Source organism: Tachysurus fulvidraco, chromosome 2, assembly GCF_022655615.1.
Source record: "Tachysurus fulvidraco isolate hzauxx_2018 chromosome 2, HZAU_PFXX_2.0, whole genome shotgun sequence".
Lineage (NCBI taxonomy): Eukaryota > Metazoa > Chordata > Actinopteri > Siluriformes > Bagridae > Tachysurus > Tachysurus fulvidraco.
This window is the reverse complement of record NC_062519.1, coordinates 11771017-11797110: the sequence shown is the minus strand read 5'-3', so window position 1 is coordinate 11797110 and position 26094 is coordinate 11771017. Positions and strand designations below refer to the sequence as shown.

At 39.4% G+C, this 26094-nt stretch overlaps 1 protein-coding gene across 1 annotated transcript; it reads left to right on the top strand.

Moving 5' to 3' along the window:
• Positions 1-685: 685 nt before the first annotated feature.
• pnp4a (purine nucleoside phosphorylase 4a) lies at positions 686-24116 on the top strand. The gene is made up of 6 exons (XM_047810068.1): positions 686-773; positions 1906-2069; positions 20604-20707; positions 21306-21481; positions 21692-21882; positions 22274-24116. Exons 1-6 carry the CDS (start codon positions 751-753, stop codon positions 22489-22491), a joined length of 876 nt encoding a protein of 291 aa, XP_047666024.1. The 5' UTR covers positions 686-750; the 3' UTR covers positions 22492-24116.
• Positions 24117-26094: the final 1978 nt, after the last annotated feature.

The window sequence follows — 26094 nt, the reverse complement described above, 5'->3', positions numbered from 1 at the left end:
AAACTTTTTTGAAGGCATTTGAACTTTTAATTTGGAAACTTTCCACCTTTTGAATCCAAACTCTGTAAGACGGTTCAAACCATTTTATATATTTACAGTAGCATATACTGTTGTAAAAATTACATTTTTACTCGGTAAACTCGGTAAACCTTTACTCGGTAGCAGTTCACTGAACAACATTGTTGTGTCAATAGTGCAGTCTCTAAGATGAAACTCCTAATCGACAATTGGATGGTAGAATTGGATTAATTTTTATTGTTATTGTTTTTTTGCTTGATGAGTACTTGAAAATTTGTTTGAAATTTGTTGTGGCAAGTAAATCTATCACAACTATCATCTAGCCCAATTGTAATCAGCCAGTCCATGTGGCATATTCATGATTTAAATTGAATTTCTCTGGTCCCATGATTTGGATTAAATTTGGAGCCCATTTTCCGTTAATGGACCTCACATGTTAGCACCACTATAGGGAAAAATACTGGGCAATATATTAACTTATTCTCCACAGTTGTGTCATTGTATTTTCAATTTGCATTGGGCATGCAGTCTCCCAGTTTATCTCTCAGTTGATTTGGCATGGTTGATGACAACACTGAGTTGTAAGCCAATCAGAAGGTTGAGGTTGCTAAGAAAGTTCTGGTTTTGGCTTTACTTAAATAGTCTGAAATCTGTTGTCTTATTTACACACTCCACACCTCAAGCACATTGTTTTACCTTCAAGCCACACTACCCTTCCTCAGAGACAACAACATGCACTGTAAAGATCAAATCAGGTAAGCATGCTATTTTTAATTTTTAAACAGTAACATGGATAGTCTTTAATTCTATTCATGTATATTAAAGTTTTTAAAGTATTTATATCTAGTCTTAAAATATAAAAGCATAATTTCATGAAATAAGTTTTTTTAAAGAGGCTTGTTATTACTTTGACTACTAGAAACTAATAAATACATTTTCATATTCAAATTAGTAAAAAAGTAACCAGCATTAATTGGTGGTTTTAATAGTAAACCAAGGAGGGCACGGTGGCTTAGTGGTTAGCACGTTTGCCTCACACCTCCAGGGTTGGGTGTTCGATTCCCACCTCCGCCTTGTGTGTGTGGAGTTTGTTCTCCCTGTGCCTTGGGGGTTTCCTCTGGGTACTCCGGTTTCCTCCCCCGGTCCAAAGACATGCATGGTAGGTTGATTGGCATCTCTGGAAAATTGTCCGTAGCGAGTGTGTGAATGAATGAGAGTGTGTGCCCTGCGATGGGTTGGCACTCCGTAAAGGGTGTATCCTACCTTCATGCCCAATGACACCTCAGATAGGCACAGGCTCCCCGTGACCCGAGGTAGTTCGGATAAGCGGTAGAAAATGAATGAATGAATGAATGAATGAATGAATGAATGAATGAATAATAAACCAAATAAGCCAAATGTTTAAGATCAATATTAAACAATGTTCATAACATCAATAAGTAGAATAAAAAAACACAATGATAACATGAACTACAGCTTAATTGACATATTTGAGGTTGCAGATTTCAATTTGCCTCCCCAATTCAGAAATTAAACTAAATATAATATTTTATATAGTCTAATATTTAGATGAAGTCCAGTGTTCAATAAGTTATAATGTAAAAGAATTTTGTTCATGACTTAACCATTAATGGAATACATTTAGTATTTGTTAACATTTAAAACTGTGTATTAGCTGTGTCTATTTATGAGATACATAATTTTATATTTATATAATATAAAAAATATATTTGTGTGTTCAGAAATTTTAAATCACCACAATTACCAGTGATTTCCCTTAAATTTATCATCACATAGACTAATTGTACAGCAGTAATGTATGATGAAAGATAATTATGAAATCAAACCACCAAAAGTAACAGGGAAATTACTAATATCTCTTCACAGTCACAAAGACTATCAGAAGACAGTGGATTGGCTAATTTCCCAAACACAGTATAGACCTAAAGTGGCCATCATCTGTGGATCTGGACTGAGCATGCTAGCTGAATCTCTCCAGTGCCAGGACTGCTTCAAATACTCTGATATTCCTGGCTTCCCCCAAAGCACAGGTAAGGTTTGGATATCAAAATGTGACAAGTGATCAATAACTTACATCAGACATACTTCATTTTATGACGAGAATAAATGTCCTGGGGTCTCATTTATAAAACTGTGCGTACGCACACCTGTAAGCAATGTTCCCGCAGATGTGCGTACGTGAACCAGCCTCATATCCCGCCCTGTACACGCGAATTTTTACACGCCCATTACACGCTCCACAACTGCACGGGCACGAGAGTGGACCTCATTATAATGCGCTCTGCGGGTTTAAAAATGGGGTGAGGAGCCAGCGTCTCAGTGTCAGCGCCACTGTCGCCTGCAGGTTATAATTATATTAAAAGCAACATTGTTATAATTATATTAAAAACAAAATTACTACAGTTTCTACTTTTTAATATTGTTAAACTCACCAAGAAGCCAGCCATCACGTACTGCGCCTGCATTTAGTCTGTTCCCTACACTGCTATGTGTAAAGGAATCATGTGTTGAACCAAGCCAGCATGCCACAATGTTTGTGAGGGTCATGTTGGAGTCACATATGATTTGCACATTAATAGAATGCACATGCTTTCTATTAACATAAGCAAATTCATTTTCAGATGGTGCCCTTTTAGCAACATTTGTGTCAATTGCACCGATTACATTTGGGAAACCAGACATTGCTGCAAATTGCATTTTAATTTCAGCCTGTTCTCACACAGTGTAGGGGAACCTGATGTATCGGCTACCCATATTAATATGCTTAAGTATACCATTCAAAACGACAGATATTATGGCACTCAGGGATGGATATAATATATCAGACATATAGGGTGAGATGATAGATCCCAATAGAATTATTTCATTTACAAAAAGGTCTTAGAGACAAAGTGAGGATTACTTATAGTTTTTTTATATAAACCGGGTCACCGGAGGATTTATATGTTTCTAGCAAATAGACTGATCATTAACACCTTGACAAAATCACAGAATTAATTTGTTGGCGAAAATTTAAGACGAAAATGTTATAGTGAACACATGCTTCTTCATGATGGTTTTGTAATGAACACCGTAATAGTTAGGACCGATGATGAGTAGCGCTTCATGACTGTATTTGCAGACTTTTTATGATATATGTACATTAAGGAAAATTTTTCGTTTTCGTTCTCTAATAAAAAGGTATTTCATGCCATTCTGTATCACATGTAGTCGCGCCATCTCCTCCTGTGCTCCCGTTGTAGACAATGTGACTGTAAGGCAGCGCTGAGTATTATTATTTTTTTTAAAATACATTTTGAATTACGTTTGGAATTTACTAGATGTATATAGCCTAAAGCAATTGTCACAAATAACACTGTTGTTGATGGTGCTTACAAAGCATCATTATTGTTATTCTGCATACTTATTATTATTATTATTATTATTATTATTATTATTATTATTATTATTATTATTATTATTATTATTGGTGCTTGCTAAAGCAACATTCTTATTCTCTTGCACACTTATTATTAATGTGCTTGCTAAAGTACATTCTTATTCTCTTGCATACTTATTAATGGTGCTTGCAAAGCATCATTATTGTTATTCTGCATACTTATTATTATTAAGGGTGCTTGCAAAGCATCATTATTGTTATTCTGCATACTTATTATTATTATTATTATTATTATTATTATTATTATTATTATTATTATTATTATTATTAATGCTGCTTGCAAAGCATCATTATTGTCATTGTTATTCTGCATAGTTATTATTATTATTAATGCTTGCTAAAGCACATTCTTATTCTCTTGTATACTTATTATTATTATGTTGGCTTTGGAGAAGCCAACATTCTGATTTCCGTTATAAGCTTATTATTGTTATTATTATTAGACAAAAATTTATTTTAAAAAATGCGGCCTAGAGCGTTCGAGCCACATGCACCAAATTCGGATATGTCGTAGACCTTGGTCTGAAGTTTGTTGCTTCTATTTTTATAAGCGATCGGAATTCCGGCATTCCCGGTACGGAAGCTGAAAGTGGCCTTTTTTCCCATAGACTTCCATTATAAACTTTTGAGGTTCATAACTCGGCAAGTTTTTGAGCGATTTACACCGAACTCGGAGAGGTTCTTTAGGACCTTACTGCGGACAAAGTTTTTATTTTTATAAACTTTCGGTTTTCCTGTAGTCGACGCTCGAACTTCCCATAGACTTGAATAGGGAATTCCGAAAAGTCCGCTAAGCTCTCACACACACAATACATCCAACATTAAGAATTACATGTACTGTTCTATGCAGTATAATAAGTAGAATCCCATAATGACTGCAGTATTGACATGAAATGTCCAAACCCTCAGTAGCCACTTTTTGCCAAAAGTATTGGCACCCCACCGGGTATTCAGGTGACGTCACTCGACACCACATGACGTCACGTGTAGCCCCGCCCCCAAAACAAGCGAAATAAAAAATTTGCATGGACATGTGACATATCAAAACACTCAGCACAATGAGGGGAACTGCCCCAGGGGTATTCTGGTCATGTCACGTGACGTCACTTGATGTCACATGTAGCCCCGCCCCAAAAACAAGCAAAATTAAAAATTTGCACAACATGGACATGTGACATATCAAAACACTCAGCACAATGAGGGGAACTGCCCCACGGGTTTTCTGGTCACGTCACTTGATGTCACATGTAGCCCCGCCCCAAAAACAAGCAAAATTAAAAATTTGCACAACATGGACATGTGACATATCAAAACACTCAGCACAAAGGGGGGAACTGCCCCACAGGTATTATGGTCACGTCACGTGAAGTCACGTGACGTCACATTTAGCCCCGCCCCAAACACAAGCGAAATTTAAAATTTGCACAACATGGACATGTGACATATCAAAACACTCAGCACAATGAGGGGAACTGCCCCACGGGTATTATGGGTAACTAGATTTGTAAAGTTCGTCGCAACAAACTTTGATGTTGGCTTTGACGGTGCAAGTATTCGAAAAGGCCCGTGCAATTTGGAGGCGAGTGGACAGAAAGATTGTGAAAGCTACTGGACCACTAGGGTGCCAATACTTTTGGAGGTGAGTGGACATGAGCATGTGACGTCACATGTAGCCCCGCCCCAAAAACAAGCAAAATTAAAAATTTGCACAACATGGACATGTGACATATCAAAACACTCAGCACAATGAGGGGAACTGCTGAACGGCTATTATGGTCACGTCACGTGAAGTCACGTGACGTCACATGTAGCCCCGCCCCAAAAACAAGCAAAATTAAAAAAATTTGCACAACATGGACATGTGACATATCAAAAGATGCTCATGTCCACTCACCTCCAAAAGTATTAGCACCCTAGTCGTCCAGTAGCTTTCACAATCTTTCTGTCCACTCGCCTCCAAATTGCACGGGCCTTTTCGAATACTTGCACCGTCAAAGCCAACATCAAAGTTTGTCTTGACGAACTTTACAAATCTAGTTATGTTGGCTTTGTAGAAGCCAACATTCTGATTTCCGTTAAAAGCTTATTATTATTATGTTGGCTTTGTAGAAGCCAACATTCTGATTTCCGTTAAAAGCTTATTATTATTATGTTGGCTTTGTAGAAGCCAACATTCTGATTTCCGTTATAAGCTTATTATTATTATTATTATTATTATTATTATTATTATTATTATTATTATTATTATGTTGGCTTTGTAGAAGCCAACATTCTGATTTCCGTTATAAGCTTATTATTATTATTATTATTAAAAATATTATTAATATTATTATTAGACAAAAATTTATTTTAAAAAAATGCGGCCCAGCGCGTTCGAACCACATGCTCCAAATTCGGATATGTCGTAGACCCTGGTCTGAAGTTTGTTGCTTCTATTTTTCTAAGCGATCGGAATTCCGGCATTCCCGGTAAGGAAGCTCAAAGTGGCCTTTTTTCCCATAGACTTCCATTATAAACTTTTGAGGTTTGTAACTCGGCAAGTTTTCGAGCGATTTACAAGGAACTCGGACAGGTTCTTTAGGACCTTACTCCGGACGAAGTTTTTATTTCAGAGTTCCGACGGAATTTTCGGTTTTCCCGTAGTCGACGATCGAACATCCCATAGGCTTGAATAGGGAATTCCGAAAAGTCCTCTAAGCTCTCACACACACAATACATCCAACATTAAGAATTGCATGTACTGTTCTATGCAGTATAATAAGTAGAATCCCATAATGACTGCAGTATTGACATGAAATGTCCAAACCCTCAGTAGCCACTTTTTGCCAAAAGTATTGGCACCTCGGTTTTCAGGTGACATCACTCGACACCACATGACGTCACGTGTAGCCCCGCCCCCAAAACAAGCGAAATCAAAAATTTACACAACATGGACATGTGACATATCAAAACACTCAGCCCAATGAGGGGAACTGCCCCATGGGTATTCTGGTCACGTCACGTGACGTCACGTGTAGCCCCGCCCCCAAAACAAGCAAAATCAAAAATTTGCACATTATGGACATGTGACATATCAAAACACTCAGCACAATGAGGGGAACTGCCCCACAGGTATTCTGGTCACATCACGTGAGGTCACGTGACGTTACGTGAGGTCACGTGAAAATTAAAAATTTGCACAACATGGACATGTGACATATCAAAACACTCAGCACAATGAGGGGAACTGCCCCACGGGTATTATGGTCATGTCACGTGACGTCACGTGACGTCACATGTAGCCCCGCCCCAAAAACAAGCAAAATTAAAAATTTGCACAAGATGGACATGCGACGTATCAAAACACTCAGCACAATGAGGGGAACTGCCCCACGGGTATTCTGGTCACGTCACAGGACGTCACGTGATGTCACATGTAACCCCGCCCCAAAAATAAGCAAAATTAAAAATTTGCACAACATGGACATGTGACATATCAAAACACTCAGCACAATGAGGGAAACTGCCCCATGGGTATTCTGGTCATGTCACATGACGTTACGTGTAGCCCCGCCCCCAAAACAAGCGAAATCAAAAATTTGCACAACATGGACATGTGACATATCAAAACACTCAGCACAATGAGGGGAAATACCTCACGGGTATTCGGATCACGTCAAATGCTCATGTCTGTTCTTCTCCAAAAGTATTGGCACTCTATCGGTTCAGTAGCTTTCACAATCCTTCTGTCAACTTGCCTCCAAAATGCACTGGCCTTTGCGAATTCTTGCACCGTCAAAGCCAACATCAAAGTTTGTCGAGACGAACTTTGCAAATCTAGTTATTATTATTATGTTGGCTTTGTAGAAGCCAACATTCTGATTTCTGTTATAAGCTTATTATTATTATTATTATTATTATTATTATTATTATTATTATTATTATTAGACAAAAATTAAAAAAAAATGCGGCCTAGGGCGTTCGAGCCACGTGCACCAAATTTGGATATGTTGTAGACCCTGGTCTGTAGTTTGTTGCTTCTATTTTTCTAAGAGATCGGAATTCCGGCATTCCCAGTACGGAAGCTCAAAGTGGCCTTTTTTCACATCGACTTCCATTATAAACTTTTGAGGTTTATAACTCGGCAAGTTTTTGAGCGATTTACACGAAACTCGGACAGGTTCTTTGGGACCTTACTCCGGACGAAGTTTTTATTTCGGACTTCCGATGGAATTTTCGGTTTTCCGATAGTCGACGATCGAACATCCCATAGACTTGAATGGGGAATTCCGAAAATTCCTCTAAGCTCTCACACACACAGCGTGCGCAGAGCTCAGGCACGGCTTCTCTCTCTGTGATCCACGCAGTATAACAATAAGTAGAATCCCATAATGACTGCAGTATTGACATGAAATGTCCAAACCCTCAGTAGCCACTTTTTGCCAAAAGTATTGGCACCCCATCAGATATTCTGGTGACGTCACTCGACACCACGTGACGTCACGTGTAGCCCCGCCCCCAAAACAAGCGAAATCAAAAATTTTTACAACATGGACATGTGACATATCAAAACACTCAGCACAATGAGGGGAACTGCCCGACGGGTATTCTGGTCACGTCACGTGACGTCACGTGTAGCCCCGCCCCCAAAACAACCAAAATCAAAAATTTGCACAACATGGACATGTGACATATCAAAACACTCAGCACAATGAAGGGAACTGCCCCACGGGTATTATGGTCACGTCACGTGACGTCACGTGATGTCACATGTAGCCCCGCCCCAAAAACAAGCAAAATTAAAAATTTGCACAACATGGACATGTGACATTTCAAAAGACTCAGCACACTAAGGGGAACTGCCCCACGGGTATTCTGGTCACGTCACGTGACGTCACGTCAGGTCACGTGTAGCCCCGCCCCTAAAACAAGCGAAATCAAAAATTTGCACAACATGGACATGTAACATATCAAAACACTCAGCACATTGAGGGGAACTGCTCCACGAGTATTATGGTCACGTCACGTCACGTAACGTGTAGCCCCGCCCCCAAACAACCGAAATCAAAAATTTGCACAACATGGACATGTGACATATCAAAACACTCAGCACAATGAAGGAAACTGCCCAACGGGTATTCTGGTCACGTCACGTGACGTCACGTGAGGTCACGTGTAGCCCCGCCCCCAAAACAAGCAAAATCAAAAATTTGCACAACATGGACATGTGACATATCAAAACACTCAGCACAATAAGGGGAACTGCCCAACGGGTATTCTGGTCATGTCACGTGACGTCACGTGAATTCACGTGACGTCACGTGACGTCACGTGAATTCACGTGTAGCCCCGCCCCCAAAACAAGCGAAAACAAAAATTTGCACAACATGGACATGTGACATATCAAAACACTCAGCACTATGAGGAGAACTGCCCCACTGGTATTCTGGCCAAGTCACGTGACGTCACGTGTCGCCCCGCCCCCAAAACAAGCTAAATTAAAAATTTGCACTACATGGACATGTGACATATCAAAACACTCAGCACAATGAGGGGAACTGCCCCACGGGTATTCTGGTCACGTCACGTCACGGGACATCACGTGTAGCCCCGCCCACAAAAGAAGCAAAATAAAACATTTGCACAACATGGACATGTGACATATCAAAACACTCAGCACAATGAAGGGAACTGCCCCACGGGTATTCAGATCACGTCACATGCTCATGGCCGATCACCTCCAAAAGTATTGGCACCCTAGCGGTCCAGTAGCTTTCACAATCTTTCTGTCCATTCGCCTCCAAAATGCACCGGCCTTTGCGAATACTTGCACCGTCAAAGCCAACATCAAAGTTTGTCGCGACGAACTTTACAAATCTAGTTATTATTCTTCTTAGACAAAAATTTATTTTAAAAAATGCGGCCCAGAGCGTTCGAGCCACATGCACCAAATTCGGATATGTCGTAGACCCTTGTCTGAAGTTTGTTGCTTCTATTTTTCTAAGAGATCGGAATTCTGGCATTCCCGGTACGGAAGCTCAAATTGGCCTTTGTTCCCATAGACTTCCATCATAAACTTTTGAGGTTTGTAACTTGGCAAGTTTTCGAGCGATTTACACCGTACTCAGACAGGTTGTTTAGGACCTTACTTCGGACGAAGTTTTTATTTCGGAGTTCCGACGGAATTTTCGGTTTTCCCGTAGCCGACGATCGAACATCCTATAGACTTGAATGGGGAATTCCGGAAAAGTTCTCTAAGCTCTCACACACACAATACATCCAACATTAAGAATTGCATGTACTGTTCTATGCAGTATAATAAGTAGAATCCCATAATGACTGCAGTATTGATATGAAATGTCCAAACCCTCAGTAGCCACTTTTTGCCAAAAGTATTGGCACCCCACTGGGTATTCAGGTGACGTCACTCGACAACACATGACGTCATGTGTAGCACCGCCCCCAAAAAAAGCGAAATCAAAAATTTACACAACATGGACATGTGACATATCAAAACACTCAGCCCAATGAGGGGAACTGCCCCATGGGTATTCTGGTCACGTCACGTGACGTCACGTGTAGCCCCGCCCCTAAAACAAGTGAAATAAAAAATTTGCAGAACATGGACATGTGACATATCAAAACACTCAGCACAATGAGGGGAACTGCCCCAAGGGTATTCTGGTCACGTCACGTGACGTCACGTGTAGCCCCGCCCCCAAAACAAGCGAAATCAAAAATTTACACAAGATGGACATGTGACATATCAAAACACTCAGCCCAATGAGGGGAACTGCCTCATGGGTATTCTGGTCACGTCACGTGACGTCACGTGTAGCCCCGCCCCCAAAACAAGCGAAATCAAAAACATGCACAACATGGACATGTGACATATCAAAACACTCAGCACAATGAGGGAAAGTGCCCCACGGGTATTATAGTCACGTCACGTGACATCACGTATAGTCCCGCCCCTAAAACCAGCGAAATCAAAAATTTGCACAACATGGACATGTGACATATCAAAACACTCAGCACATTGAGGGGAACTGTCCCACGGGTATTCTAGTCACGTCACGTGACGTCACGTGTAGCCCCGCCCCCAAAACAAGAAAAATAAAAAAATTGCAGAACATGGACATGTGACATATCAAAACACTCAGCACAATGAGGGGAACTGCCCCACAAGTATTATGGTCACGTCATGTGATGCCGCGTGTAGCCACGCCCCCAAAACAAGCAAAATCAAAAATTTGCACAACATGGACATGTGACATATGAAAACACTCAGCACAATGAGGGGAACTGCCCCACGGGTATTATGGTCACGTCACGTGACGTCAAGTGACGTCACGTGAGGTCACATGAGGTTAAGTGAAAATCAAAAATTTGCACAACATGGACATGTGACATATCAAAACACTCAGCACAGTGAGGGGAACTGCCCCACGGGTATTATGGTCATGTCACATGACGTCACGTGATGTCACATATAGCCCCGCCCCAAAAACAAGCAAAATTAAAAATTTGCACAGCATGGACATGACACTCAAAACACATATCAAAACACTCAGCACAATGAGGGGAACTGCCCCACAAGTATTATGGTCACGTCATGTGATGCCGCGTGTAGCCACGCCCCCAAAACAAGCGAAATCAAAAATTTGCACAACATGGACATGTGACATATGAAAACACTCAGCACAATGAGGGGAACTGCCCCACGGGTATTATTATCACGTCACGTGACGTCAAGTGACGTCACGTGAGGTCACATGAGGTTAAGTGAAAATCAAAAATTTGCACAACATGGACATGTGACATATCAAAACACTCAGCACAGTGAGGGGAACTGCCCCACGGGTATTATGGTCATGTCACATGACGTCACGTGATGTCACATATAGCCCCGCCCCAAAAACAAGCAAAATTAAAAATTTGCACAGCATGGACATGTGATATATCAAAAAATTCAGCACAATGAGGGGAACTGCCCCACGGGTATTATGGTCACGTCACATGACATCATGTAATGTCACATGTAGCCCCGCCCCAAAAACAAGCAAAATTAAAAATTTACACAGCATGGACATGTGATATATCAAAACACTCAGCACAATGAGGGGAACTGCCCCATGGGTATTCTGGTCACGTCACGGGACGTCACGTGTAGCCCCGCCCCCAAAACAAGCGAAATCAAAAATTTCCACAACATACACATGTGACATATCAAAACACTCAGCACAATGAGGGGAACTGCCCCATGGGTATTCTGGTCACGTCACGGGACGTCACGTGTAGCCCCGCCCCCAAAACAAGCGAAATCAAAAATTTGCACAACATGGACATGTGACATATCAAAACACTCAGCACAATGAGGGGAAATACCTCACGGGTATTCGGATCATGTCACATGCTCATGTCTGCTCACCTACAAAAGTATTGGCACTCTAGCGGTCCAGTAGCTTTCACAATCCTTCTGTCCACTTGCCTCCAAAATGCACCGGCCTTTGCGAATTCTTGCACCGTCAAAGCCAACATCAAAGTTTGTCGCAACGAACTTTACAAATCTAGTTATTATTATTATTATTATTATTATTATTATTATTATTATTATTATTATTATTAGACAAAAATTTATTAAAAAAATGCGGCCTAGGGCGTTCGAGCCACATGCACCAAATTCGGATATGTCGTAGACCCTGGTCTGAAGTTTGTTGCTTCTATTTTTCTAAGAGATCGGAATTCCGGCATTCCCAGTATGGAAGCTCAAAGTGGCCTTTTCTCCCATAGACTTCCATTATAAACTTTTGAGGTTTATAACTCGGCAAGTTTTCGAGCGATTTACACCGAACTCGGACAGGTTCTTTAGGACCTTACACCGGATGAAGTTTTTATTTCAGACTTCCAACGGAATTTTCGGTTTTCCGGTAGTCGACGATCGAACATCCCATAGACTTGAATCGGGAATTCCGAAAATTCCTCTAAGCTCTCACACACACAGCGTGCGCAGAGCTCAGGCACGGCTTCTCTCTCTGTGATCCACGCAGTATAATAATAAGTAGAATCCCATAATGACTGCAGTATTGACATGAAATGTCCAAACCCTCAGTAGCCACTTTTTGCCAAATGTATTGGCACGTCGCCGGGTATTCAGGTGACGTCACTCGAGACCACATGACGTCACGTGTAACCCGCCCCCAAAACAAGCGAAATCAAAAATTTGCACAACATGGACATTTGACATATCAAAACACTCAGCACAATGAGGGGAACTGCCCCACGGGTATTCTGGTCACGTCACGTGACGTCACATGATGTCACATGTAGCCCCGCCCCAAAAACAAGCGAAATCAAAAATTTGCACAACATGGACATGTGACATATCAAAACACTCAGCACATTGAGGGGAACTGCCCCACGGGTATTCTGGTCACGTCATGTGACGTCATGTGAGGTCACGTGTAGCCCCGCCCCCAAAACAAGCGAAATAAAAAATTTGCACAACGTGGACATGTGACATATCAAAACACTCAGCACAATGAGGGGAACTGCCCCACGGGTATTCGGATCATGTCACATGCTCATGTCTGCTCACCTACAAAAGTATTGGCACTCTAGCGGTCCAGTAGCTTTCACAATCCTTCTGTCCACTTGCCTCCAAAATGCACCGGCCTTTGCGAATTCTTGCACCGTCAAAGCCAACATCAAAGTTTGTCGCAACGAACTTTACAAATCTAGTTATTATTATTATTATTATTATTATTATTATTATTATTATTATTATTATTAGACAAAAATTTATTAAAAAAATGCGGCCTAGGGCGTTCGAGCCACATGCACCAAATTCGGATATGTCGTAGACCCTGGTCTGAAGTTTGTTGCTTCTATTTTTCTAAGAGATCGGAATTCCGGCATTCCCAGTATGGAAGCTCAAAGTGGCCTTTTCTCCCATAGACTTCCATTATAAACTTTTGAGGTTTATAACTCGGCAAGTTTTCGAGCGATTTACACCGAACTCGGACAGGTTCTTTAGGACCTTACACCGGATGAAGTTTTTATTTCAGACTTCCAACGGAATTTTCGGTTTTCCGGTAGTCGACGATCGAACATCCCATAGACTTGAATCGGGAATTCCGAAAATTCCTCTAAGCTCTCACACACACAGCGTGCGCAGAGCTCAGGCACGGCTTCTCTCTCTGTGATCCACGCAGTATAATAATAAGTAGAATCCCATAATGACTGCAGTATTGACATGAAATGTCCAAACCCTCAGTAGCCACTTTTTGCCAAATGTATTGGCACGTCGCCGGGTATTCAGGTGACGTCACTCGAGACCACATGACGTCACGTGTAACCCGCCCCCAAAACAAGCGAAATCAAAAATTTGCACAACATGGACATTTGACATATCAAAACACTCAGCACAATGAGGGGAACTGCCCCACGGGTATTCTGGTCACGTCACGTGACGTCACATGATGTCACATGTAGCCCCGCCCCAAAAACAAGCGAAATCAAAAATTTGCACAACATGGACATGTGACATATCAAAACACTCAGCACATTGAGGGGAACTGCCCCACGGGTATTCTGGTCACGTCATGTGACGTCATGTGAGGTCACGTGTAGCCCCGCCCCCAAAACAAGCGAAATAAAAAATTTGCACAACGTGGACATGTGACATATCAAAACACTCAGCACAATGAGGGGAACTGCCCCACGGGTATTCTGGTCACGTCACGTGACGTCACGTGTAGCCCCGCCCCCAAAACAAGCGAAATCAAAAATTTGCACAACATGGACATGTGACATATGAAAACACTCTGCACATTGAGGGGAACTGCCCCGCGGGTATTCTGGTCACGTCATGTGACTTCACGTGTAGCCACGCCCCCAAAACAAGCGAAATCAAAAATTTGCACAACATGGACATGTGACATATCAAAACACTCAGCACATTAAGGGGAACTGCCCCACAGGTGTTCTGGTCACGTCACGTGACGTCACGTGACATCACGTCTCGTGAAAATTAAAAATTTGCACAACATGGACATGTGACATATCAAAACACTCAGCACAATGAGGGGAACTGCCCCACGGGTATTATGTTCACGTCACATGCTCATGTCCGCTCACCTCCAAAAGTATTGGCACCCTAGCGGTCCAGTAGCTTTCACAATCTTTCTGTCCACTCGCCTCCAAAATGCACCGGCCTTTGCGAATACTTGCACCGTCAAAGCCAACATCAACGTTTGTCGCGACGAACTTTACAAATCTAGTTGTTCTTCTTCTTCTTCTTCTTCTTCTGATTATTATTATTATTATTATTATTATTATTATTATTATTATTATTATTATTATTATTATTTTTATTAATGTGCTTGCAAAGCACATTCTTATTCTCTTGCATGCTTATTATTATTATTATTATTATTATTATTATTATTATTATTACTATTATTATTATTCCGGACACTTTTTCGGCGCTTAACTTGTCCTGCAGCTTTTGTCCTAGACCCATAAATGAGGTGTCAAATCGACCGGCTCATTGAGGAGAGGTGTGCTATCTATTTTGTAAGCGATCAGAATTCCAGAACTCCCAGTATGGAAGTTCAAAGGGGTGTTTTTTCCCCATAGACTTGAATAGGGCAGCAGACACCAGTGAATCTGTCAGATCAGACAACGTTGGAAGAAAAAGATCAAGGACGGAAGTACATTTTTCGGTCAGAAACGCGTTTTGGATTAAAGCGTTTTGGATTAAAAGGCTTACATATTGCAGTTCCTTAGACTCTTGGGGATTTTTTACAAGCATTTGTTTTGGAAAATAAATTGAGAGCCAAAAACAAAGGACGTAAGTGGACGAAGGACGTAAGCAAAGGACGCAAGATTGTTGTTTACACATTTCGGTCAGAAGCGCGTTTTGGATTAAAAGGCTTACATATTCCAGTGGTCGCGTGCCTTGGACAGCACGGCGGTAACATATGTTGTTGTTTCTGCCATTTGTATAACTTTTTGTTGTTTTCAACTATCAGTGTAGTTTTTATAATTTTTATTTCACTTTAAACTAATGTCCTTTTAAGAACAGCAACGGCTCTTTTAAGAGCCACCCATTAATTAAAATTAAGCGCATTTTTTCTTTGTCTCCTCACATTACATAATTATTTTTTTAAACATATGACACGTATTTCACAAAAAATGATAAGAATGACTGTAATATAATAAAGCTTGGGTATTGTTAGATGCGCCATTCTTCACATTAGTGAATTGATACATAAAACCGCGACGGCGTTCTCGTCTTCCTGGATGGTCTAGTGGATAGCGAATCCGTTTAGCATGCAGACATTCGGGGTTCAAATCCACCCTTGCACAGTTTTTTTTTTTTCTAAAACTTTATAATAAAGGTTCATTAGTTGACATTAGTTACCACATTACTTAACATGAACTAATAATGAACTGCACTTCTACAGCATTTATTCATTTTGTTCATGTTAATTTCAACGTTTACCGTGTTAACATTACTTAATATACTGTGAACATGAACAAAGAATAAACTTTATTTTAACAATGATTACTAAATACAATAATTTATTACTCATGGTTAGTAAATGTTAGTTAATACATTACATTTGAACTAATGATCCTTATTGTAACGTGATTATATTTTTTCCCAGTAAAATCACTGATTGATGCTTTAGTTCAAGATCTTCATGGCGCTTGTTTCAGGAAAAGATAAATGGATTTTCAGGTGTGCTCTTTTGTTGCAGGTGAGAAACTAGTCTGCAAATATAACCATAGTAACTGTGCAGCCATACCCTAGCAACAATGTAGTGCACCTTATGAACCATATTGCAATATAAAGAAGCCATATCTCAGTTACACAACATAGAACGCTCAGCACGATGAGGGGAACTGACGTCACGTGTAGCCCCGCCCCCAAAATAAGCGAAATCAAAAATTTAGCACAACATGGACATGTCATATATCAAAACACTTAGCACGATGAAGGGAACTAACGTCACGTGCAAGCACATTCACATTTTCTTTAGTTGTATTTAGTAATCTTTGTTAAAATAAAGTTTATTCTTTGTTCATGTTAGTTCACAGTATATTAAGTAATGTTAACACGGTGTTAATAATGTATTAGTAAATGTTGAAATTAACATGAACAAAATGAATAAATGCTGTAGAAGTGCAGTTCATTATTAGTTCATGTTAAGTAATGTGGTAACTAATGTCAACTAATGAACCTTTATTATAAAGTGTTAGAAAAAATACTGTCCAAGGGTGGATTCGAACCCCAAATCTCTTGCATGCTAAACGAATTGCTATCCCCTACTCTATTCAGGAACATGAAGAAGTCTTTGCGGTTTTATTGTATTATTATTATATATATGTGTGTGCTATGACTTTTATAAGCGATCAGAATTCCCAGTACGGAAGCTCAAATGGGTTTTTTTTTCCTACAGACTTGAATGGGGAATTCTTAAAATTATTTTGTTCTCTCTGTAGATGTAATGCACACTCTCAATACAGGTAACTATCAACTCCACACTATCAATCCAATGATTCCACAAGTATTGGCCCCCACCCGGTATTCATGTGACATCACGTGTAGCCCCGCCCCCGAAATAAACAAAATGATAAATTTTGCACAACATGGACGTGTCATATATCAAAAGACTCAGCCCAATGAGGGGAACTGCCTCACGCGTGTTTTGGTCACGTCACGTGACGTCACGTGTAGCCCCGCCCCCAAATAATCGAGATAAAAAAGTTAGCGCAACATTGACATGTCATATATCAAAACACTCAGCACGATGATGGGAAGTGCCTCACGCGTGTTTTGGTGACGTTACGTGACGTCACGTGTAGCCCCGCCCCCAAAATAAGCGAAATCAAAAAGTTAGTGCAACATGGACATGTCATTTATCAAACACTCAGAATGATGAGGGGAAGTGCCTCACGCATGTTTTGGTCACGTCACGTGACGTCACGTGTAGCCCCGCCCCCAAAATAAGCGAAATTAAAAAGTTAGCACAACATGGACATGTCATATATCAAACACTCAACACGTTGAGGAAAAGTTGCCACGTGCAAGCACCATTCACATTTTCTTCAGGAAATGTACTGTTCTAGGACAAAACTTTGGCACGTAACTTGTCCCGCAGCTTTTGTCCTAGACCCATGAATGAGGAATCGACCGTCTCATTGAGGAGAGGTGTGCTATGACTTTTATAAGCGATCCAACCAAGGATGTTCGCACAGCGAATGACAAAGCAGCCAAAAAAGTCCCATAGACTTGAATGGGAAATTCCTAAAATTCCTCTAATCTCTCTCTCTCTCTCACACACAAACACACACACAAACACACACACACACACACACACAAACACACACACACAAAAGCAGCCAGCCTTAGGTGCTAGGAGCCCGGCCAAATCTGCCGCCTGTCCCTGCGCTCCAGCAGGCCCCGGGCACCCACACTTAAGCACTCCTCCACTGACGATGGTATGAGACAGAAAAGCACAGACAAAGAAGCCTGGCCCCTGGGATAACCACCCATTCATTTTGCACTGACCCCTGGTATAACCACCTATACTTTACCATGTTTGTCTGAGTTTATTCTGCCCTCAATTGATGATATCTTAAAACTTATTAATCAATCTAAATCTTCAACTTGTGTTCTTGATCCTTTACCAACTGTCCTTGTTAAGGCTACTGTTTCCTCTCTGTCCCCTTTTATTATGGATATTATTTATTCTTCCCTTACCACTGGATTTGTTCCTTCTCTTTTCAAAACAGCTGCTGTAACTCCAATTCTAAAGAAACCAGGTTTGGACACCAACAACCTTAATAATTTTTGTCCTATTTCTAATCTTCCTTTTTTTTCAAAAATTTTGGAAAAAGTTGTTGCTGCTCAACTTCATATCCATTTGTCTGGCAATAATCTATATGAACAATTCCAATCTTGTTTTCGCCCATTTCATAGCACTGAAACAGCTCTATTAAAAGTCACAAATAATTTGCTTATAGCAGCTGTTTATGGTTTACTATCCATCCTCCTTCTCCTTGATCTGAGTGCAGCTTTTGATACAATTTACCACGATATTCTTTTAGACAGGCTTTCCACTATTGGCATCACCAACATGCCTTTGAAATTGTTTCATTCATATCTCTCTGATTGCACACAGTTTGTTCAACTAAAATCACTCACCTCTTCTGTAGTTTCCTTTACCTTTGATGTACCCCAGGGCTCTGTCCTGGCCCCTTTGTTATTTATTACTTACCTTTTACCTTTTGGATATATTTTTCATAAACATCAGGTTAAGTTTCATTGCTATGCTGATGACACCCAGCTCTACCTTTCCACAAAACCACATTCCAAACTCCCTCCATCTTTCTGACTTTATTTTTCTGTCTCATTGACATAAAGTCATGGTTTTCAGCTAACTTTCTTAAACTAAATAGTAATAAAACAGAATTTCTCAGTATAGGCGCAAAAACTGTGCTTAACAAATTTTCAAATTTTCTTATTTCCATTGATGAATCTCTTATAGCTCCCTCATCTCAGGTTAAGAGTCTTGGTGTCATCTTTGATAGTACCATTTCTTTTACCTCTCATGTAAATAATGTTACTTGGGCTGCATACTTTCACCTTCGAAATCGACCCCTGGTATAACAAAGTGTTATTTTTTTTGTTTTGTTTTGTTTTTTGGCTTCTCTTTTGTGTCCTCCTATTGACTATAGATGTAAGGAGAATCTCAATACATGTAACTATCAACTCCACACTATCAATCCAATGATTCCAAAAGTATAGGCCCCCAGCCCGATGATGGGAACTGACGTCACATGTAGCCCCGCCCCCAAAATAAGCGAAATCAAAAAGTTAGCACAACATAGACATGTCATATATCAAAACACTCAGCTCGATGAGGGGAACTTGCCACATGCAAGCACCATTCACATTTTCTTCAGGAAATGTACCGTTCTAGTTTAGCTCATTAGAGATAAATAAAACTTTTAAATTTATAATTTTTTTATCCTGAATATATATACTAATTTAAAGCTGCTTTGCAACAATGTATATTGTAAAGCATGCTTTATAAATAAGAATTAACTAAATATATTTTTATAAATGCATCTCTAATATTCTTGGACTTTTTATTTAAAAATAAATCTAATCTCCTACTCATGCATGTGTTCTGTTGCAACTACATGGATAATTTTAATATTGGATAATTTTACTTAATAAATATTTATAAAGTATAATATTTTTGGCTTATTTGTTTGATAAGGATCACTTTGTCCACCTTTAAGACTTGTGATTTTTTAGGTCATATTTATGCAGAAATCAAGCATCTCGTTAGATCAGGCAGGCCACATCGTCAAGCTGTTAATCAGCTTTTCACAACACACACCAATCCGGTTACAACATCCATATTATCCGACCCTTTAAATTCACATTCATTGAGCCGCTTTCTAGCACATTGCTGCTGCTGTGACTTAAACTCCCTCCTCCAACCCCGACTCCACCTACCTGGAACCCGTTGTTCATTGTACCTGTTTACGTTATAAATCTTCACATATTTTTTATTTCTCCCTCTCTCTCTCTCTCTATTTATTTATTTATTTGTTTGTTTGTTTGTTTGTTTGTTTTCCAAAACATGTAAGTGCGCATATTTAATGCTATGCATGATCAATGCTTCTGCTGTTATACAAGGGTCTATTCTATTTTCTATTTGCTGCGCTGCCTGCTCTGTTCATGCATGCGCACAGACAGGTGCGTGGATTTTTGCCTAGAGCAGAACCATACCGCCAACACTAACTGTATGCATATCATCTAATAAATTCTCATTTGACAAACTGGTCCTGACTGAAATATAAATAGGTCAATAGGGTTCACAAGCATTCAAGGAGCACCTTAAATACTAAAAAAAAAAACTAAAAGATTCTACTTTTCATTGATGTTGTAGTCAGTATTGTAAATCTTTTGAATATAGTAAATAGAAAATACAGTTCAAAAGAATGAAAAATAGAATAATTTTTACATCATTTTAAGTCATCTCAGAAATCTGCACTCTACTGTGGATGTGATTATGAAAAATAAAGTAAGTATGTAAATATTTACTGTGTGTGTATACAGTGCAGGGACATGTTGGGAAGCTGGTGTTTGGCGAACTCAAAGGGAAGACATGTGTTTGTATGCAGGGACGATTCCACATGTATGAGGGACACTCACTGTGTAAGGTGAGACAAGTTTCTCTTAATATCACAGTTATTTTCTACCACAATTAAAACCATTATAATTATAATTACAAAACAATTTACACCAGTGGGGGCAAACCTATGACCTGTTGCCAGAACTGGAGGGAAAAGGTTTCAATGTTTCTTACATAATGAATATAGAATCTGTGTTCTAAACAAAAGCCATTAGCTGGGCCAGCTGAATTGAAAGAATGGAAGAAAACTAATCTCTGTTTTTCCATTAGGAAGAAAAAGGGTTAAATAAACCTGTCTACTTATGGGTGCAAATGAAAGAAAATATCTTTTAATTTCTTCCTTAGGAAGCATTTCCCCAAATAACCAGCTTTGTGGTTAATCTGGCTGACTGCAGAAGGGTTAATACTTATGCAATCACAACTTGTTCTAATTTGCATCTTTTATATAAATACTAATTTGTTAATGAACATATTTAAGAAGACTTATTAATTTTTAAATGACTATTTATGTGGCTCATAAACTAAATAAGATACTCCTGGTTTACACAGTTCTGTATGCTATAAAACTGAACTGTGTGAAATTCAAAGTATGATGGTTGGCCTGTTGTTCTGCATCTCCATAACAGGTCACTTTCCCAGTGAGGGTGTTCAAGCTATTGGGTGTGGAGACCCTGATTGTCACAAATGCTGCAGGGTCCATAGCAGAAAGTTATCACTGTGGTGATATCATGATTATTAAAGATCACGTTAACTTCCCTGGACTTGCTGGTTTAAACCCACTCACTGGCCCTAATGATGACAAGTGAGTCAAGACTGATCTGACTTTAACGACTGTGATGTTTAAGAATAAATTGATAAGCTTGGTGGACCTAAATTAGACTAACCCATTCATGCAACATTGCAATATTCACAAATGGTAGCTGCAAGAAATGTCTAGCTGAAACCCTCACATATTCAAAGTAACTACTCTAACTTATGTTCCACCTCTTAACTATGCATGGTTACTCCTTAGGTTTGGACCTCGTTTCCCACCTATGTCTGGAGTTTATGATAAAGATTTGCGAAAGCTGGCATTTGACATCTGTAAGAAGATGGGCGTCACCCAATTTGTCCATGAGGGGGTGTATGGTATGGTGGGTGGGCCTAACTTTGAGAGCATAGCAGAAGCGACGCTTCTGCACAAACTGGGAGTGGATGCCGTGGGTGAGCTTCTTTTAATAGTAAATGTTAAAAGTTTAAATAAGTCTTGTCTATTACATTTCTTAATTATTAATATAAGTAAAATTGTCTATGAAAGAGATGTCATATGTTTGCTTATTTGGCTTTAATATTTTTAAAAAATGTATTACTTTTGTATACTGCACAGCCTTTGATAAAAGTACTAAATGAAGCACTAAAGTATAAACATAACTAAAAAACCCAAAGGACTAAAGGGCTAATATTATTATCACCTTAGTGCAGTACAATGTTTGTTACAATTAGTACCAATTTCTTATTTCTCATTTCTTATGAGAGTGGTATTATTTGCACTGTATGTTAGTCAACGATTCAGAAAATATTATAATCTTACAATCTTTATGTTCTTGTCTTACAGGCATGAGCACAGCCCCTGAAGTCCTTGTGGCCAGCCATTGTGGCTTGCGTGTGTTTGGCCTCTCCCTTATAACCAATAAAGTGGTGAATACCTATGAAAACTCAGAGTCCACCAATCATGAAGCCGTTCTGGAAATGAGCAAAATGCGATCAGAAATGATGCAGAAGCTCATAACTGAAATCATTATTCATATGGACATTAATAACAATGAAGCATGACCATAGATCCAAGTATTTTCATTGAATCCACAGCCAAATCTAGCTAACCGAAGGTTTCTTTATTGTTTATTTTTAATAACAATAACTTCTTCTTCTTCTTCTTCTCATCATCATCATCATCATCATTATTATCATTATTATTATTATTATTAATTTTGTTGTTGTTATTATTGTTATTAGGTGGCCAGCCACTATGAATGAACACCTTGTTGTTTTGAATTTCTAAAAATATTGTACTAAAAGATGTTTAACTAATCACTCACAATACTACATTTGAGGGTGCTATAATATTGAAATAACACTGCTTGTTACATTTTTTTAAATGTTTTTGAATGTTTGTTGGTGTTCTGTAATTGGCCTTTCTGAGGAATTATTCTTTTTCTTAGAGACTCTGGTTCAAATAGATAATTTTACAAATATTCATGTTTCTTGGCTTAGGTTCTGATAAATCTAATCTGAGCATCACTGAGCTACAGATTAAGCAAGGCTCTTCGACAAACCTTCCAAGTTACCACAAGAAACCAAGCTTTTTTCAACAAACTGGCTAAATTCCATCGAGTTTAGTTCCACAAGGGAAGTCATTCTTAAAACTGTTTAGTGACATGTTTCATCATATTTTCTGACTGCTGATCTGAAATTTGTCCAGAAGACGATCATTGACACCCTTCACAAGGAGGGTAAGGCACAAACATTCATTGGCAAAGAAGCTGGCTGTTCACAGAGTGCTGTATCCAAGCATGTTAACAGAAAGTTGAGTAGAAGGAAAAAGTGTGGAAGAAAAAGATGCACAACCGCCTAAAGAACCGCAGCACTGAGAGGCTTGTCAAGCAAAATTGATTCAAGAATTTGGATTAACTTCACAAAGACTGAGGCTGTGGTCAAGGCATCAAGAGCTACCACACAGACATGTGTCAAGAAATTTGGCTACAGTCATATTCCTCTCATTAAGCCACTCCTGAACCACAGAAAACCTCAGGCATTTTAGCTGGGCTAAGGAGAAGAAGAACTGGACTGTTGCAAAGTGGTCCAAAGTATTCTTTTTAGATGACAGATAGTTTTGAATTTCATTTGGAAACCAAGGTCCTAGAGTCTGGAGGAAGAAGCTCATAGCACAAGTTGCGTGAAGTCCAGTGTTAAGTTTCCATAGTCTGTGATGATTTGGGATGCAATGTCAGCTGGTGTTGGACCACTTTGTTTTTTGAAAACCAAAGACACTGCTCCCATTTACCAAGAAATTTTAGAGTACTTCAGTCTTCCTTCTGCTGAACAGCATTTTTAAAGATGCTGATTTCAGTTTCCAGCAGGATTTGGCACCTGCCCACACTGCCAACAGCACCAAAAGTTGGTTATTAAATGACCAGATGTTGGTGTGCTTGACTGGCCAGCAAATTCACCAGACCTGAACCCCATAGAGAATCTATGGGGTATTGCCAAGAGGAAAATGAGAAACAAGACACCAAAAAATTCAGATGATCTGAACTCCACTGTCAAAGAAACTGGGCTTCCATACCACCTGAGCAGTGCCACAGACAGATCACCTCCATGCCATGCTGAATTGAGGCAGTAATTAAAGAAAAAGTATTGAGTACATATACAGTAAATTAACATAATTTCCAGAAGGCCAACAATTCCCCAAATGTTTTTTTTATTAGTCTTATGAAGTATTCTAATTTTTTGAGATAGTGAATTTGTGGGTTTTTGTTAAATGTGAGCCAAAATCATCACAATTAGTTTCACTACTTGAGTTGAATTACTGAAATAAATTTTTAAACTTTTCGAAGACATTCTAATTTATTGACATGCACCTGTATGTTTATTCCACCTGATCACAAAGAAATGAATGCAAAAACTAATAAAGTCCTATACACTGTATGGATAATCAAATAATGCAATAATTATGCTTCCCTGAAACATATCAAATCAAATCAAATTTTTATTTGTCACATACACATACATACAGAGTACGACATGCAGTGATCAGCAAACTTGATAATGTTAGTGTAGTTGGAAATGGCCACACAGTCATATGTGTATAGTGAGTACAGCAGGGGTCTCAGAACACAACCCTGGGGAGCTCCATTGCTGAGGGTGAGGGTGGATGAGGTGTGTTTGCCCACCCGTATGGCTTGCGGTCTGTCTGTCAGGAAGTTGGAGATCCATTGACACAGTGGCAGGCTGTTTCAAAATGGCCAAAATGCTATTGGTGAAAGAGGCCAGTTGTGATGACAAGGAATTTATAAACTGCTCCCATACACCATGGTTACATAAGAGGGGATGATTCCAATGAAGGACTGAAAGCAGCAGCACATATATTTTTTCTGTTCTAACAAGTCTAAGTGTGTCAATGTCTCAGCAAACGAATCCTCATCCTGAGTCTGAATGAAACATTCACACTTATTTGCTTATAGTTTAATCTGATGTTTCTGTAGTGTAAGCTACATAGATATACACTAGATGTCGCCTTGGGTACAGCAGTACATTGGAATGAATGCGTCAATAGAGCCGCCATCTTGGTAGAGGGGACCCCCTCCTCTTAATGCATCAATGTCAATGTAGGCAAAGAAATAAAATTACCATAAATCGTCATGAATGTGATTTTCTAGGTTTTTTGGTTCGTTCCAAAGGTCAGACATGTATTTATCATTAAGTCCAGAGAATTCCCTCTTGGACTCCCTTGGAATCTGTCTCTTAGGTGTTCGCACATAGAGACTTGTGTATTTTGTCCACCAAGGAGGAAAGCTGATTTTGAGGAAAATTGGGTTGTAGCTGCCTCTCTACATTACTACAATAGAAAAGAGGTGTTATTTGTGTAAAAAGAGCTTTTAGCTCTGGAGTTATTGACTGAGGAAAATCGAATCTGTGAATATGCGGCCAACTTTACTTAAGTCCAGTTTAGGCTAGTAACTAATAGGCCTATGCTGTTACTGTATATAGTTTATATAGAATTAAGTTAGCATTAGAAGAGTTGTTTGTTTTGCAGCACTGAGCAGTTATTTTACATAACTTTATCATAAAAAACAGTACAAATGCATTTCCAGATGACAAATATCAGTACATGCCTAGTAGTTAATGTTAATTATTGTTTTCTAAGAACAGAATGTCAAGTCAACGACATCCCAATCAATGATTAAGGCTGCAAAATCAGCCACCAGCACTCACAATAGAGCACATGTTAATCTGTGAACATGTTAATCACATGTTAATCCTATTTCTGTAAAATGTTTGTGAAAATGTAATGTAAATCTCCCAAGAAGTTCTGTACAGATACCAAATACTTTGACAATCAATATATACTTAGTACACTTCTGCTAATGGAAGGATTTTGTGTTTGTATTTTTTTCCACACCAAGCCCCGCCCCTCCATAAGCCACTCCCCATAACCAAAGCCCCACCCCAAATATCTCACTCTAAGCTGAACTCAAAAGTTGGCAGCCCTGAGGCACAGACAACCAGTGAAATTAAGCTAAAATGATGGTTGTGTATGCCATCTTGAGTCTCAACAATGTGATCACAAAGACCAAATATGTCATATTATAATTTTTTTTTAATTAACATATGATAAAAAATATCCAAATCAAATCCCTTTTCAGGCATAATGTCATT

Bases quoted from the DNA above. Each gene is read 5' to 3' on its own strand.
- pnp4a (XM_047810068.1), top strand. From the start codon at position 751: ATGCACTGTAAAGATCAAATCAG. The intron at 2,070-20,603 runs GTAAGGTTTGGA...GTGTGTATACAG, and splicing joins TGGCTTCCCCCAAAGCACAG to TGCAGGGACATGTTGGGAAG. The intron at 20,708-21,305 runs GTGAGACAAGTT...TCTCCATAACAG, and splicing joins AGGGACACTCACTGTGTAAG to GTCACTTTCCCAGTGAGGGT.